Raw genomic sequence first — 16,682 nt, forward strand, 5'->3', positions numbered from 1 at the left:
TCTGGGGCGGGCGGTGCGCAATTGGTGGGCGCTGCCGAGCGGACCGGAGCCTGGCGCGGGGGATACCGGGGGCCCGTCGGGCTTTGCGTGTGCCGCGGCACGCCAGGCGTCAGGCCCGGCCCCACCGGGCCGCGGGTCCGCCCCCAGCTCGCTGGATCTCGCTCCGCCTCCGCTCCCACTCCGCTCCCACTCCCCCACTATCTCTCGTCAGCGAAGCGGCTCCGCCTAACGCGAGCAGGCGGCAGAGCGCCGGGGGTGGCCGCGGAGGGGGCGTTTCCCGCCTGGGCAGCAGAGTAAGGCCTTCTGTAGGGAGGTCAGAGGTCACTGTGAGTCGCTGAGGAGAAGTGGTTGCTCTTCTTGGAAGAGCCAGAAAAGAAGCGGCTGGTGCCGGGCTTTCCTCTCGCTTGGCGCGTCGACCTGGCCACTTTCGATTCTCCCTTCCTTGCATTGGGTTCCGGGAAGGGCAGGGGGAAGGCTGCCGCAGACGTGTCCTGTGCCTGGGTTTCCCTCAGTACGCAGAGGGAGAACCACCTGAGGCTCCAGAGCGATGCAGTTCTTTGGCCGGTTGGTGAATACTATTAGCAGTGTCACCCAAATATTCACAAACCCGTACCGGGTGAAGGAGGTGCCAGCTGCAGAGTATGCTGCTCACGTGTGTCTGAAGAAGGACGGCAGGGTGGTCCTCTATAAGAACAGCCTCTCTCGCTCGTGGGACTGTCTGCTGGTGAACCCCCAGAACCCACAGGTTGCTTTCCGGTAAGTGACGGATGCGTGAAATGGAAACTCCGAAAGCTAATCTCAGGAGCACAGTGCTTGCCCGGTGTGGGTGATCTGCTGGATCAGTAGGTGGGCTCGGGAGGAGTGAATGGCCCATGTGTGTGCTGGGGGAAGAGTGGTCGTTGGAGCAGCGTGTCAGAGCAGGGCAGAGTGCAAACACTGTGAGAACAGTCAGCTGTGAAATAAGTACTTGGGCCAGAACGTTCACTTATAGCCACTGCTGATTTAGCATCTGGAGCAGAGAGTTCACTCTGCTGATGAGAGCCCTCAGGAGGAGGAGGTGCGCTCTGCTGATGAAGTTGACACCATTCTATCCAGATGCAAGTCCCCAGCATTAATGTTTAGAGAAGAGCTGTTTCTCTTAGATACGTGGGGTGGAGTTTGCTTCTTTAAGCAGAACCAAGCCTGTGTTTGCCTCCCCTCCAGGCTCTTCCAGCTCGACAACGAGGCAGATGCCCTGGCACGTTTTGAGCAGTATGCCGGGCAGCTGCGGCCTTTCTACGAGAGCTCACGCCAGCCCTTGCTGCTGGAGGAGCTCCAGCAGCTCAGCGACTGCTTGCGCAGCCACCCCAGCTGGACCCCGGCACACGTCGCAGTGGAGATCGGCCATCGTGAGAGCTTCCGGCACAACCACGTCCTGAGGCAAGTAGCGAAGAGAGGTCTCTGGTGGCTCTGGTGCTGGGAATGAGCTTGGGAGGGCAGGCTAGGCCAGATCAGGGGATTCCAGCAATGGGGGCAGCTTCTTGGGGGAGCTTAACACCTGTGGTTACTGCAAGGGTTGAGTTTTGTAGCGTCAGCCTTGGTGTGTCTTGTCTGTGTGATGGATGTGGTAGAAAAGGGGGTCTGATGGTCGCTGTGTATTGGTAAGCTTTCAGCCTGCTGCTGTGAGCATCAAAGCCTGGAGCTCTGGTGTTTGAGCTATGGGATTTGAGTGTTGCTAGGAGAACTGATTAGATTCTTAGAATCCTCGTGGAGCAGCTTTTGGGAGGAGATTGTGGATGATTTTGTAAACCGTAAGAAGAGAGATATAGTAGGACTGTCTTTCTGGAAACAGCTTTTGGCCACAAGCCCTTGCTCTTCTGCAGGGAAGCTCTCTGAGGATAAGAGACATTAGTGAGGAATGAGGTGGCTGGGAGCCTAATGGCAGGACCTCTCTTGCCTTCCTTTGGGCAGGGGGGACTGCTCTTTATGTAGTGGGCGCAGGTAGGAGGAGTGTGCCTGGGAGAGAGTCTGTGTCAGGGCTGCTTGGTGGCCATTCCCCGTGCTCCTTCCTTGGCAAAAGAACAGGCTTTCCTGAACCTTGTGGTTCCCACCAGCTGAGTGTTTTGCAGATGTGGAAAGTGCCTTTGTGTCAGCTCCCAGGGCAGCTGCACATGCTTGTCTTCACATTCCTTCCCTGACCTCACATTGACTTGTCTCTTGCAGCTGTGTGAACAGCACAGAAAGTGAGAATGGCTGCACCCCGATGCACCTGGCATGCCGCAAAGGGGACATGGAGTGTCTGCTGGAGCTGCTGGAGTGCCACGCACGGGTGGACACCACCGACAGGAATGGGGAGACTGTGTTCCACTATGCTGTGCGAGGGAACAGCCCCCACATCATTGAGGTGAGAGTGATTTCAGAGTAGAAGTGGAATGATACTGGTATAGGTCCTGTCTATGCTGTGAGATGGAAAAAGAGCTGGAGAGAAGGGAAGAGAAAGTCAGTTCATTCTGCTGCAGCACCAAGTTCATGCTCAAGGCTGATTTTGACCTCTTTCTTCTCCCTATACCAGTGCCATTTCCTGTAAGCCTGCTCCAGATTCCATCCTGCAGTGGAACAAGTATATTAGGCAGATTTCCACAGAAAGTGTTCTTTATTGCTTGAGGCCTTTTGTCCTGCTTTTCTTCAGGCCCTTATCTGCCTCTTCCAGCAGAGTATGTGATTCTGGGCAGAGTGCTTCTGTGGGGAAGTGTTTGTTTAGGCTGCTGTGAGGGAGTGTGCATTACCCACAGACTGAAGGACAGTTCAGAGCCTCTTTCAGTTCTCCTGAGCTGCAGAACCTGTTTGAACTGAGTGACCTTGCACGGAGGACAGCAATCAGAGCCTTGAGACAGACTGAAGCCAGAGGCATTCTCGATTGCTGAGATGGGCTGAGCAGAGTGACAGGGTTCGTAAGGCTGTGGGTGGCCTTCCACCTGGGTTCTTCAGGTCTATCAGCTCCCAAGCACCCAGTGCAAACATGAGATCAGCTTTCTTCTATGGCTGCAGCCCTCCCGTTTGCCCAATACCTGTTGTGACAGCTCTCCCTCTGCCTGCCAGACTGTGCTGGAGTTTCCTAATGCATGATAGAGGAGAGATGACAATCATGGATTAAAAAGATAACCTCTTGTTTTTACTCTGATGGCAGCAACTTGGCTTGTTAAAGGAGTTCCTCCAGATCTGGGCTGTCTCCTGTTTGTTTCTTTTCTCTCTTGGTTCCTTGCTAAAGCAGAGAAAATTCCTGCATCTCTTGTGTGCAGGCCTTCCCCAGTATGGCAGTGGGATATTTTTATGTATCAAACAAGGTAACAGAGGAGAGTAGAAAAACTCCTTCAAACATCTCCCCATGTGTATATTTTAAATAGAATCTCCTTTGTATCTGAAAGCAATGGTGGAGTTGCAGGGGAAATTGAGCTCCTGCCTGGCTCTGGTAACTGATGGGGCTACAGCAGGAGAGGAAAACACTGATTTTGGGGAGTGCTTCTGTTCAGTGGGGCTTTGTTTGGCTCATGCAGTGCAAGACAAAAGGAGTCTGCTGGGCTGTGTTACTCTGGGTGATGAGAAGCCTTTTTGGCTGAGGTGTCTCAAGAGCACCCAGGCCAGAAGAAACGGGGACAGAGGGCAGTGATAAACCCTTTGGGAAGAGGAAACAAGGAGCTCTTCCATAGGTACTCTGTTGGAAGCAGGGATGAACAGAACAGGCTGTAGCATCGTGAAGAGCCCAGTGCTCCAGATTCTGTTCTTGGAGCTCAGGAAGATTGGTGGTGCTCTTCTGTGTCTATTTATCTATTGCTTCCTCTTCCCAGCTCCTGGGCAAAACCCCAACTACTGGCTTGGATCACTTGAACCATGAAGGGTTGACTGCTCTGCATCTTGCTTGTCAGTTGGGCAAAGAGGACATGGTTCGTTCTCTGCTGAAATGTGGTGCCAGGTGCAGCATCATGGGGACCCTGGGTTATCCCATTCACACAGCACTGAAGTTCTCTCAGAAGGGGTAAGTAACTGCTGGGCTGCCAGAACAGGGCTCTTCCTCCAATCTGGGAATCTCTCTTCTAGCTCAGAGTTGTCCCAGACAGAAGCCTTTCAGGGCAGTGCTCAGGAGGAAAATGTCCTGTGCTGTCTGCTGCCTCACGAAGCTGACAAAAGATCAGAGATTGTTGACGTGGAAAAGAGTTGTAGAATCATAGAATGGTGGGGTTGGAAGGGACCTTTGAGGATCATTGAGTCCAAGCCCCTTGCCAAAGCAGCATTACATAGGGCAGGTCACACAGGAACACATTCAGACACATCTTGAATGTCTCCAGAGAAGGAGACTCCACAACCTCTCTGGGTATCCTATTGCTGTGCTCCATCACCCTCACAGTAAGAAGTTTTTCCTCATGTTGAGGTGGAACTTCTGTGTTCCAGTTTGTGTCCATTGCCCCCTGTGCTATCACAGGACACCACTGAAAAGAGACTGGCAGAGTCTTCTTGAAACTCACTCTTTGGGTATTTATCATCATTAATAAGATCTCTCAGTCTTCTCTTTTCCAGGCTGAACAGCCCCAGGTCCCTCAGCCTTGCTTTACAAGAGAGATGCTGCAGTCCCTTAATGATCCTTGTAGCCTCTGTTGGGCACTCTCTAGTATATCCCTGTCCCTCTTGAATTGGGGAGTCCAGACTTGGACACAGTATTCCAGTTGTGGTCTCACCAGGACAGAGTAGAGAAGGAGAAGAACCTCTCTTGACCTGCTAGCCATGCTCTTCTTAATGCACCTCAGGGTACCATTAGCCTTCTTGGCCACAAGGGTATGTCACTGCCCCATGGATAACTTACTGTCCACCAAGACTCCGAGGTCCTTCTCCATGGAGCTGCTTTGCAGCAGCTAATCTCTACTGAAAGAAACACTTCCAGGAAAAACAAACAAACCAGTTTTTCCTTCATTTGCTTTTCCTATAGTATTTAGTACTAGACACTTGAAGAAAGACAGGAATTTTACTGAAAGAACTGCTTATGAAATACTTTTTCTCAGAATGAGCTGTGAGAAGATGATTTGCTGATGCTTAAATAGCATTTCAAATTGCTGCACCTCAGCCTTAGAGTGCTCTGATCCTAATAAACTTTTGTTTGAAAGCTCAATTATTCCCATCTCCTGTGGACCAAAGGGACTCTTGACTCAATAACACACTCTGGAACTGAATCAAAAGAGGAACAATGTTTATGCCTTCTTTTGTTTTCCCTGGAGAAAGAGGATTTTTTTTTTTTGCTTTATCATACTGCATATGATTTTCATAGAGTGTCTGAGCTTTGCAATTTGGGCTCTCAAGTCAACACTGGCTGCTGCTAGCTAATTTTCCAGCACTTTGAAAAGTGCTTTCCAGCATTAGAGACATATTCATAAGCCAAAAAATGTGCTTAGGCCCTTCAGTTTGCAGTGGGAGTCCATCTCTCGTGCACAGTTGTGGTGGTGTTGGTTCAGAGTGGAGTGCATGTGCTTGATTCAGAAGTCTACCTGCCCGTGTTTTCTAGGCACTGGATGTTTGTTCACAGCAGGCATGATTTTTCACACACAGGAACGTGTGCGGGTTGTTAATTTCAGCAAGTATTGAACTATTTCAGTTTTGTCCTCCTGTTTCCATGGAGGGAGAGGGAGAAGTGAAGAATTCCCCCTTCTGTCTGGACAGTGTCCAGAAATGCCTCATTTTTGTATTGCAGAAGCACCCAGATGTTGCTTCACAACTTGGAATTGGGAAGGGATTCTCCTGCCTCCTCCAAATGCTGTGCTTCCTCTTGTGGCCTTCCGTTCTAAAAAGAGCAAAACAAAGCTGCAGCTGAAGAGCTTGCAGGTGTTGCAAAGAGCCTGCTGCTGCTGAAGGGTTTCCCAAAAGGCCCTGAGTGGGAGGCAGGGACTGATAGGAATGGAGGTCTTGAGTCAAGATGGCAGCCACCCATCCCTTCATCACATTATCTTTATTAGGTGTGCCCAGGCCATCCTCGAGGTGGATGCCAATCAAGTTCGCTCCAGAGACCCACGCTATGAAGCCACTCCGCTGCACTGGGCAAAGACGGCAGAGGTAAATGGAGCCAGTCTGTGGTGAGGGCCTGTGCTACCACTCAGCACTGAGTTAGTTCCTTCTGCTGCTGACCTCTCCCTTTCCTCTGTGCATGTACAGAGCTCTGGGAGTGTCAGAGCCCAGCCAGCAGCCTGGTGTTTGATTCTCTGTGCCCTGTGCTGAGCCATGGGGGTCAGAGCAGTGGAGCCTTGCCGTGAAACAAGTGGGTGGGCTCATTCCTGTATGGCATTCTTGGCTGCGCTGATGCCAGCTTGTCTGGTTTTGCTGGGGAAATCGCAGCGGTGTCACTTACCCCTGGGGGGAGCTCCCTTATTACTAACGGTTTCACCAGAGGAGGCAGGTTGATGCCTTGCAGACCACACAGACAGTGTGAGTTGGGCACGGCATAGTGGCCTGTGGGTTATGGTCTGTCCTTCTGCAGAGACAGGCGGATCAGTGGTGTGGTATGCCGTGCTGGAGCGCCTGAGTAATGCTTATTGCAAGCAGAGAAGACTGTGTGGCAGGACTGTTTTCCTTCCTGCAGTGTCACATCCCTCTCACAAACGTCCTGTGTCATTTTGGAGAAACATAAAGCTTCTAAGCTTTTAAAGACAAAATCAAACTTTGCCCCTCAAGTCTGCAAGGATTCTGGCCTGAGGGGGAATTATTTTTCCTCCATTGCTCTCAACCAGTTGCTACATTTTGTATGTAAGTCCCCACGCAGCCAGAAGCTCTAGCCAGATTGTGAAACCATCTATGGCAAAACAGAAAAACCCCATCTCCAGTGTTTGAAACTATGCAGCTGATCTCTGCCAGCAGCATATTGAGGTTACAGGTCCTGCCTTTTCCTCTGCTTTGCTTGCCGTGAGACTTGGATCATTTGGACGCTCAGGTGCCTTCACGTTTGCTTCCTCTCTTCTTGATCTGACACATGCACTCTCGGGCACAGATGACACGGCTGCTGCTTGACTATGGCTCCGAGGTGAATGTAACCAGCAGGACAGCTGACATGGCTCTGCACATTGCTGTCAAGAGGGGTCGCTTTGACTGCGCCATGGTGCTGCTGACGCACGGGGCCCACACTAACGCCAGAGGTCAGGATGGCAACACACCACTGCATCTGGCCATGAAGGTGAGCTTTGTGCAGAAGCTGCTGGGAAGGATAGGGAAGAGTTTTGCGAAGGCTTGAGGCAGGAATAGACTGGTTAGAATTCTGGCTGTCATCTTCCATAAGGTGATGATCCCTTGTGGGTGCTTTGGCTAATGAAAAGGGAGAGAGGGAAATGAGAAATCATGTAGCCAAGGGGAGGCTGGCCATTGACTGAGCTTTCTCTTGTCCCCTAGCATGACCACTTGGATATGATCAAAGCAATCATCGTGTTTGGAGGAGATGTTGAGATCCCCAACGATTTTGGCGAGACAGCAGGTCTGTTGGCAGCCAGGACTAGCAAAGGTGAGGGAGCATGTCAGCAGCCAGCATCCTGTCTCCCCTTGGTGGCCAAAACAGCATCTTGGTGAGAGGTGAAAATGTGCCAAGTGCAAGCGCTGCTTCTCCAATGTGCTCTCCCAGCTTCTAGTCACTCACAGGGTAGGCACTTCCTGAGCTGGTGGCATAGGCTTTGCATTAGTAGCCCTTGATGAATTTTTCTTCTGTGAAGCAGAGATGAAAGAGGAAGAGCTGGCATATGTTACCTCTCAAACCATGATGTTGGGCACTGCAGAGTCACAGTGGGATGACACAGTGCTGCTGAACCACCCAGGCATAAGCAGATGCATGCAGTTCTTCAGTGGCAAGAAGTGTGTGGCACACTCACCCTTGAAGCTGCATAGCTTTGAGTAGCTCTGCTGTGCACAAGTTCTGATGCCTGGCATTGGGAGTGAGAAACCCAGGATGTGCCTTCCCCTTCCCTGGATCATCCCAGAGGTTGTGCGAGGGTCAGGACTGCTGAGAATTTGGCAGAGCTGCCCCTGGTGTGTGCCTGCACTGATTCTCTTTCTGATCTGTGACTCCCCCTTCGTCACCTAAGGTGCGAACCGGAAAGTGCTCTTAGACCTGCTGCAAACTGTAGGGACTGAACGCTGCCACCCACCCAACCCTGACTCCCCAAGCCTGGCACCATCTGCTGCCCCCTTCCTGGAGGGCCAACCTTCCTCTCGGAGCAGCTTCAACGGCTTAGGTAAAGCCTTCCCTGGCCCTTCCTTGCTCTCCCTTCTTGCTTCACAGTGCTTTCTCAGATCTCTTCTTCAGATGGGCTGTACTCTCTGGACTCTCCTAGCTCTCAGTTTCTGGTCACTGTCCTCACTTCAGCTGTTGCAGGATCCCGTCTGCTTTTCCTGTCTGTGTGTCTTCTAAACTTTTGTTTCATAGATCTGACACAGTGCAGCTCTGTAAAAAGGAACGGGAAGACAGAGTCTCTTCTCCCCTCTGGAAGAGATTCAGGATGTAGTTGACTGCATGTACTTTATCCACAGAGTCATATAGAGAGGAGCACATACTTGCTGGTTTGATCTCAGGAGCTTTCAGTGTCTGCTCAGCACAAGGAAATAAAAAGCATTGTTTGTTCAGGTCCTGGAGGCTAGCAGTTGGGAGAGGGAAGGGATGAAAGCCAAGGAGAGGTGACCCTGGTCCCGGGGTTTACATTACTCATAGGAAAAGCCTACCTTAGGACATGTGATTTGTCATAGTTTGTGCTCTGTACTGCCCAGGCTGTGAATTAGCCTATGGGTCTATTCTAGGTGCTCATCTTTCCTCTACCAGGGAGCTTCAGAGCGTGAGCAGAGGCAGTGGGAGGAGTTGCAGAGTAAGCAGTAGGTGAATTTACCTGGAGAGAGGCTCTGACCCTTGTGAAAGTGACGTGTAGACAGGTAACAACTGCTTGTGGTCCACTTCCCTTCTCAGGTTGGTGGTTTCCTTTGCAAAGGCCCTTCTGTGGCCCTGGGATGTGTCTGTGTCACCACAAGCCTCTGGTTGGTGACATAGAGAACTTTCTTGTGACTGTGGCCTTGTGAAGGTGACTCCCCCAGTTTCAGCTCTGCAGTGCCAGAGCAAGGCTGTTTATTGTCATGGACTCTGAGCTGTGAAGAAACTCCTCACTGCATTCATTGTCATCTACAGCAGCTTTCCAGCCTGCATACTGGCAGTAGTATTTAAATTCTGTCTTCTTTTGGTTTCACAGGCTGGCTTCTCACCTAGCCTGGATTGGTGTCCTGCACCCAGGGTAGCCTGGGTGTACATCAGCTCAGGGGTAATGACAAGCCACCCTGTCCCCACAGCTCTCCTGCCTGGGTTACCTCGAAGGAGTAGAGTTAGATTTTATCTTATGGCTTACAGTAAGCTGTGTAGCAGCCATGCTACTGGGCTCTGCCTTCTCTCTTACCTGCTGTGCCCATCATCTGCTTTTACAAGTTCTTCATCTTTGCCAGTGCACCCCCAGCTTCTGCTGTAAGGGATGGGTTTTCTCATCTGTGGTGCAGAGTGTAATCTGGGGGTACCTAGTGGCCATGGGTAGGATGCCTGTTGTCTCCTGCAGGGAGCTTTATTTGGCTGGGAAGGGAATTGGATGTTCTTTGTGTTTTTATTGTGGAAACTGTTTACTGCACTACTGGGAAGTTTGGGTACCCTGACCAAGCTTTCTAGGGGCAGAGAGAAAGCAGAAAGAATGAGATAAGGTTGTCTAATTGATTAAGCATAATTTGTTTGGCTGCTGTCTGCGAGGCACACATCAGAGGAGTCAGGTAGCAGGGCAGTCTTTAATTGTTTTGTTTTATCTTTTGTGTGTTCATGGCCCTCCAGGGTACCAGGACCTCTTGTATGTTTCTGCAACGCTTGGACAGTTGTTGAAGGCTCCTGATGTTGTGGACTCACCCACTGAGGGTAGAAGAAAGTAAGTGAGGGAAGAGCTTCTGTCCACACTCCTGTTCAACTTGAAGGTGAAATCTGTGTGTGTGAATTCTCCCACCCACACCCCTGAGTGTGTCATCCTCAGGACTGATGTTAATTAATGTGTGTTGGTGTTAGCAGTTTTTGCCAGAACCTTGTGACAACTCTCTGTTCTCATAGCCACCACCACTTCCTGTTTGCAGCCCTGGAGCTCAGCAGGTGAAACCCCTGCCCTGTCTCCTCTGCCACTGGGCACCAATGCTGTTTTGGTTTGTGATTTCCCCATCTCCACGTGCTGCTCTGATGCTCACCCAGCTCCTTTGCCTGGCTGTGCACTGCTTTGGCAGTGCCTGCCCCTCACCTTGCAGGTTAGCACTGAAGTGCTGCTAGCAGGAGCTTAGGACTGTCTGCTCTTACTTTTTGACACAGTGCCTGCTATTGCCTAGTGAAGGACTTGGATGCAGTTTCAGTTTGTGAAAGTCTCTCTGGTGTAGAGGTTAGGGATGGCTAAAAGAGCAAGTGGTGTTGCATCAGCTCTGCCCAAGTCTTGTCACAGCTGCATCTGAGGAAGCACCACTGGATTTATTTGCTCACTGATTACACTGCTGCAGCGTGCCTGTTACTGATACATTTTCCCATCCATGTTCCCATGCTGTGATTTGTGAACTGTCCCACAGCTCCCAGTCACCTGTGTCTGTCTCCCTCCAGTCATGACCGCCTCCTGTGCCTGGATGGAGGAGGCATCCGAGGCCTGGTGCTCATCCAGCTCCTCCTGGCCATCGAGAAAGCTGCAGGCCGTCCCATTCGTGAGATCTTTGACTGGATTGCAGGGACCAGCACTGGAGGCATCTTGGCCTTGGCTATTGTACATGGTGAGGATGGTGGAAATAATGGGCCCCCTCTCACTCCTGTGAGGCAAGCTGCCTCTCTGAGTCCTAGTGGAGATTTGTTGTCCCTGACAAAGGAGGAAGGGGCTGTTTGTTAATGAAGGAAAGCCTGGGCATTGCTTTGTGCTTGCTTCTCATGTCATCTGGCAGTTTTCTGGGTTCTGGGGGGCGTGTGGTGGTAGAGTGCAATGTTCTGCTGTTCCTGCTCTCCAGGTGGGGTTTTACAGCAAGGTGCTGCTCCACGCTTCCTGGTAGCAGGAAACTACGCTTCAATCTTGCCCTTCCTCTTCAATCCCTGCCAGTCATGCTGCTGAGGTCTGAGCAGATGACAGGCAGCTTGGAAGGGGGATGGGGTCGGGAGCGATGCCTCCCAGGTCCCGCTGGTCCTGCAAAGTCCCAGCTCTGATATGCTCTTTGTTCTGCCTGCTCTTCCTCCCCGGCCCCGCTCCCGCTGCCGCCGTTGCCCGCCTCAGGGAAGCCCATGGACTACATGCGCTGCCTGTACTTCCGCATGAAGGACATGGTGTTCCGGGGCTCTCGGCCCTACGAGTCGGAGCCCCTGGACGAGTTCTTGAAGAAGGAGTTTGGGGAAAACACCAAAATGACAGATGTCCGAAAACCCAAGTAAGTCCTGCCTGGGGCTCTGTTGGTTGACGCTTTCCTGACTGTGCTTTAGACCTCTCAGCAGAGATGCTCAGGCTCTCCTTAGAGCAGATCTGGAGGAGTGTGAGGTGCAGGCTGCTAAAGCCCCAGGTTTGCTGGTTTTCCATGTTGTGCTTATTCTGCCATATCCTCTCTCCCAGGGTTATGGTGACAGGGACGTTGTGCGACCGGCAGCCAGCTGAGCTCCACCTGTTCCGAAACTACCCCGTACCAGAGACAAAAACCTCCACTGAGTACAAGACAAGTGCAACTTTCAAACCACTCACTCACCCAGAAGGTAAATGTGGGCACACGGCAATTCAGCTGGTTGGCAGAGGGCATAGCTGTTCATCAGAGAGAGATTTCCTCCTCTTCTTCCCATTGTGCTAAAACCTGAGGTGTCCAAGGAATGCCTCATTCCTGATCTTGACTTGTGGCTTGGTCTTAGTGATTGTTTCCTTTTTGCCCACTCCTTCTCTTGGCTTCTCACATACCAGCATTAGGGGCTGGCTAGCGAGGTTCATGAGAAGTGGTCTGCTAGAGCAGTCCTGTGTACAGTCCATACCTTTCCCTGGGCTCTCAGGAGCAGATTGATATGGAAAAGCTGAAGCATGCAGCCCCCTCCAGCTTGCTTCTCTCTTTGTCTAGCAAACATAACTGGTTTGCCATCGAAATAGCTGCAGTGAAGCTGTTTAAGAGTGAATTTGACCCAAGATATGTAGAAAGTGGTGAGGATGTCTTTTAAAGCTTCCCAAAATAATCCTCTGTGTCCAAGCAGGGGCCCTGCTCCTGGGTGAAAGAGACACAACCATCTAGGGCAGGGTCTTTGGGGTTTGCAGGCCCTCCTGCTTCATGCTGGTGAGGACAAGGTGCTTCTTGCACACAGGAAGCTTGGTGCAAGAGGCTGTCTGCTTTCTCTCCCTCCAGACCAGCTGGTGTGGCGCGCTGCCCGCTGCAGCGGCGCGGCTCCCACTTACTTCCGGCCGATAGGTCGCTTCCTGGATGGCGGGCTGCTGGCCAACAACCCCACCCTCGATGCCATGGCAGAGATCCATGAGTACAACAAGACCCTGATCAAGAAGGTGAGGCAAATCCTGGCCCTTGCTGGTAACTGAGCTACCTCTCTAAAGTGGATAGGATTTGGGAATTTGTCTAATGGATAAACAAGTTAGCAGTGTTGCATCCCGTAAGGGGATATGGTTTGGGAATGGTAGTAGAGGGATGAAATTCCTCTTCTGATGTGGAGGCATCCCCATTATTTTGTCCTGGCTACTTTGAGCAAGGCTGACTCAGTTGATGGTATTGTGTTGCCCTCGATGCAGCTCTGAAGGGCTGCCCAAAACTAAATTGAGAAGACAATGGCAAGAGGGCAGTCTGCAAGCCTGAAGAGCGAATGCCTTCTGTGGTGTGGCAGGTTGCTCTCAAAGTTGTCTAGCTACTGGCAGCTACTGCTCCCTGCATCTGAAAAGGGAGGCATGTTGCTAAAATGAGTGAAGGAACTGGACTGTTCCACAGTCACCTTGTCCTAGGATTCATTTTGGGGGTGATCACATAGATTTGGGTACGTGCGAGATGTAAGGGATAGAACAGTACAACTGTTGAAGTCAAGTGGGTCATAGCTTTTTCACCAGGCAGCACTGAAAGGGGGGGCTGGAGGAGACAAAAGGCTGCTGAGCCTTTTGCCTTGGTTTTCAGAGCTGTGAAAGACTGCAGGACTGCTGTAAGAGACCAACAACCTTCATTGTTGCAAACAAAATATTTGTTTGTCCACAGGGTCGGAAGCAGGAAGTAAGAAGATTGGGATTGGTGGTATCCTTGGGAACAGGGAAGCCTCCACAGGTCCCAGTGAGCTCTGTGGATGTTTTCCGCCCCTCCAACCCTTGGGAGCTGGCAAAGACTGTTTTCGGGGCCAGAGAGCTTGGCAAGATGGTGGTGGATTGTGTGAGTACCGAAAGGAGGGGATGGTGGAAGACTCCTGAGACTGCTTGCAGGGAAAGAGCAAACATTTCCAGTATTCAGCCTCTTCCATTTGGGAGAAAATTGTATTTTCTTGGGACTGCTCTGATCATGGTCAGATCAAGAAGTGGATGTAGTAGCTAACAAGAATTGTGGGAGCAAGCAGGTCTGAAGCCTTGTCTGCCCCTGGGGTTTTGAGTGTCCAGGGAGGTTCTTGCAGCTGAAAAGAGCTGAGGATAGGAACTGTGGTCGAAGACCTTTAGGAATAGTTGCAGATGTGAGTTCATGAAACTCACTGTCTTTCCAGGAAGCACTGATTGTCATCTGAGCAACCTGGACCAAGACAAACCCAAAACCCCATCATGCCTTAGAAAATAGTAATTCCTTTTCCTTTATAGAGGCTTTGTTATCTCCACAGGGGAAGTTAGCAAATGCCAGAGAAGTGGGAGTATCACTAAAAGGTGGTAGCTCAAACCTGTGGTTAGGAGTGTGTGATTCTTCCATGCTTCAGAAAGTCATTAAGTGCTGTGCATGAAAACATTCCTAGTGACTAAAAGCCAGAAAGATGAGAAATAATGTTCTGACTACAATCCTAACTCTGTTGCTTTATCAACTTTTAGCTTCCTACAGTCAGAAAACTCTCAGAGAGGTCCCTCTGCTTCCCCTGTCTTTTATTTGAGAGCTTGCATAGAAGCTGTCCCAGGGTAGCCCAGAAACCCTTGCAGTAATTGCAGGCTTTGCTGGTACTTGGATAGAAGTAGAAGTGGACAGAGGTAAAATCCCAAGGAGGCTGTGATTAAATCATCCTGGGGGGATGATTTTCTTTAAGGGAATCTGCCTGATGCTGTAGTCGATGGAGGGTCTGTAGGCTGCAATTCCTTGTGTCCCAAGGATCAGGAGCACTATTATATCAAAACAAGCAAACAAAAGCCACCCCACTCTTGGTGGTAAGCAACACCGTCCAGGATGCACTTGCTCCTGTTTTCCCTCTTCCTCTGTGGTTTGTGCAGTTTGACTTGATGCCAGGGGAGCCTCTTGCAGGCAGGAGAGAGCAGTGTGGCAGCTGGGCTCTTAACTGTGGGCCTGTTTTCTGCTGCAGTGCACTGACGCAGATGGCCCAGCTGTGGATCGTGCCAGGGCCTGGTGTGAGATGACAGATGTCCCATATTTCCGGTAGGACCTTCCTTCCTTATCTCTGCTCAGACCTATTCTTAGCCCTCTCACTTCAGACCTGGCTGTGGCATGTGTCATCCCAAATACTGGCACCTCCAGAAGCATGCCTGCCCAGACCCATTCCCCTGCTTGTGCCTCAGTGGTGTAACAGAGGATACTATGGCCCACTGTGTGAGCTGAGGCACTGAGCGCACCTTGTCTGGGGTCACGTACTGGGGGTGGGGGGGATGCTGTCTAACACAGCCCTTCCAGGATATGTGTCCTGCCCTTTTCTACCAGGCAAAGCATGTTTCAAGACTCATGCCTTAGGTGGTGCAGTTGCTGAACTTCAGCTCAGTCTTGAGTGTGGTTGGGTCTGAAGGAGGGCAAGGCCTCTGTGTTGGAAGCTTGCTAGATAAGGTCGAGTGGACACCCAGGACAACTTGAGCCACTTGACACAAGCCTTGTGCTTGGCAGGCTCACTGCCTTGTCATGTTTGTGTCTGTGCCCAGCCAGTCATGCTGTCTTGCTGTCTGCAGGCTTAGCCCTCAGCTGCACACAGAGGTGATGCTGGATGAGGTGAATGATGCCGTGCTGGTGAACGCTCTCTGGGACACACAGCTTTACATCTACCAGCAGCGGGAGCAGTTTGAGCAGCTGGTGCAACATCTCTGCCGATGACTGACCTGGAGGTTCCCATTCTGCCTCCCCATGGCAAGACACTGAAATGCCTCGGATTTGCCCTTGGACTAAGGTGTTGAGTGGGGGGAGGGACTATTACTACTACTAAGGGATTAACTGTATGTAATAGAGCAGTGCACATACTGTAGTGTATTCTGGGCCAAACCAATGTACTTCTGGATGGCTGCAGATGCTGATGGTTACCTCTGTAGTGTAGCCCCAGCTCTGCTACTGTGCTTGGTTTTGCTGCACTCCTCTCAAACTGTACAGCCCTCCCCAGAAGCCAGAGCCCTCACCTACTTGTCTTGAGCTGTAGCACTTTGAGTCTGTCTTCTGTCTGTGCAGCATCTCTACTGACAAAGCACCGTGCACCTTCCCACGTCACAGGATGGGCCAAGGACAGATAAGGCTTCAGGGATTATTTGGGCCTCTGAGGCCAAGGTGTTTTCAGAGTGTGTAATACAGAGGAAAGGGTTAATTCCTCCCTCAGCATGCCCTGTTTGAAGTGGAGCTCTCAGAAATGCTGCAGCTTTCTTGATAGATACGATGCAGAATGCTGTGACTGGCCTTGGGAGAAGGGTCTACCTTTCCTGTAGCACCTTCCTTTTTCCCCTTCATGATGGACTGGCAGCCCAGGGTTGGGGCAGACCCCCAGAAACTGTGTTGTGCCACCCAACTTGCTGTGCTGCTTTTTGCTGAAGGGCTAAGATGTGAAAGCCTGTCTTGAGTCACAGCAGGATCAAGATGGACAGCAGCCTTGGTTTGGTAGAGAAATCATTTCTCTTTGTTCTTAATGTGGAATTGAAATATATTGAGGTCAGTTCATAGCGAAGAAGCTGACCCAGTGACAATTAAGTTATACCTTTTTGGGGAGATCCCATTATGACTGCTCTGCCACTCAGTATTCCTGCAGTAAATTTTGTGTATGTATAAATAAATTATGTATCTGTTTGGAGGTGTTCTGAGGAGTAACCTGAAAAACTGAACTCTTAACCATGTCTTTTTTATAGACTGGGCTGCTGCTGTGACTAGTGCTGCTATGCAAAACTGACATGACCTGAAATAAAGAGAGGTTTGCATTTGGTACCACTCTCATGCAGTCCATGGTTGTCTTTTCTTTTGCCATCCTGTGTGGTTCCAGAGGGCTTCTGAATTTGCAGATGCTGAATTGTGTGGAGGTAGAAAATCAGGGATGGGCTCCTCAAGAGTGAGGATTCTAGCCTTTGTATGGGCTGAAGAAGTGAATGGCCTGTCCTTGCAGCAAACCCTGGGTGTGTAGGTGTGATGTGAGTGGCTGGCTGGTGAAGCACAGCACTGCATGTTGGGCTTATCAGTTGCAACCAGTGGAGAGGCTTTGGACCGGCTTCTGTTTGAGAATCTCCTTGGAGCTGGTCTATCCTAAAAGAAGGAACATGGAAAATCCTCAGGCTGCA

At 50.9% G+C, this 16,682-nt stretch overlaps 1 protein-coding gene across 2 annotated transcripts; it reads left to right on the top strand.

Annotated features, from left to right (window-relative positions):
- The first annotated feature begins 55 nt into the window (after positions 1 to 55).
- On the top strand, positions 56 to 16,344 carry PLA2G6 (phospholipase A2 group VI). 2 transcript variants are annotated; one of them, XM_064155264.1, is made up of 16 exons: positions 56 to 756; positions 1,204 to 1,419; positions 2,203 to 2,383; positions 3,825 to 4,012; positions 5,976 to 6,072; positions 7,001 to 7,183; positions 7,396 to 7,504; positions 8,079 to 8,228; positions 9,845 to 9,935; positions 10,640 to 10,803; positions 11,292 to 11,442; positions 11,622 to 11,758; positions 12,388 to 12,542; positions 13,234 to 13,401; positions 14,516 to 14,589; positions 15,108 to 16,344. In XM_064155264.1, exons 1-16 carry the CDS (start codon positions 548 to 550, stop codon positions 15,247 to 15,249), a joined length of 2,415 nt encoding a protein of 804 aa, XP_064011334.1. In that variant the 5' UTR covers positions 56 to 547; the 3' UTR covers positions 15,250 to 16,344. The 2 variants fall into 2 exon arrangements, with proteins under 2 accessions (XP_064011334.1, XP_064011335.1); XM_064155265.1 differs by lacking the exon at positions 8,079 to 8,228 and having other exon boundaries at positions 57 to 756.
- Positions 16,345 to 16,682: the final 338 nt, after the last annotated feature.

The sequence above is a fragment of the Pogoniulus pusillus genome, chromosome 15 (genome assembly GCF_015220805.1).
Source record: "Pogoniulus pusillus isolate bPogPus1 chromosome 15, bPogPus1.pri, whole genome shotgun sequence".
Lineage (NCBI taxonomy): Eukaryota > Metazoa > Chordata > Aves > Piciformes > Lybiidae > Pogoniulus > Pogoniulus pusillus.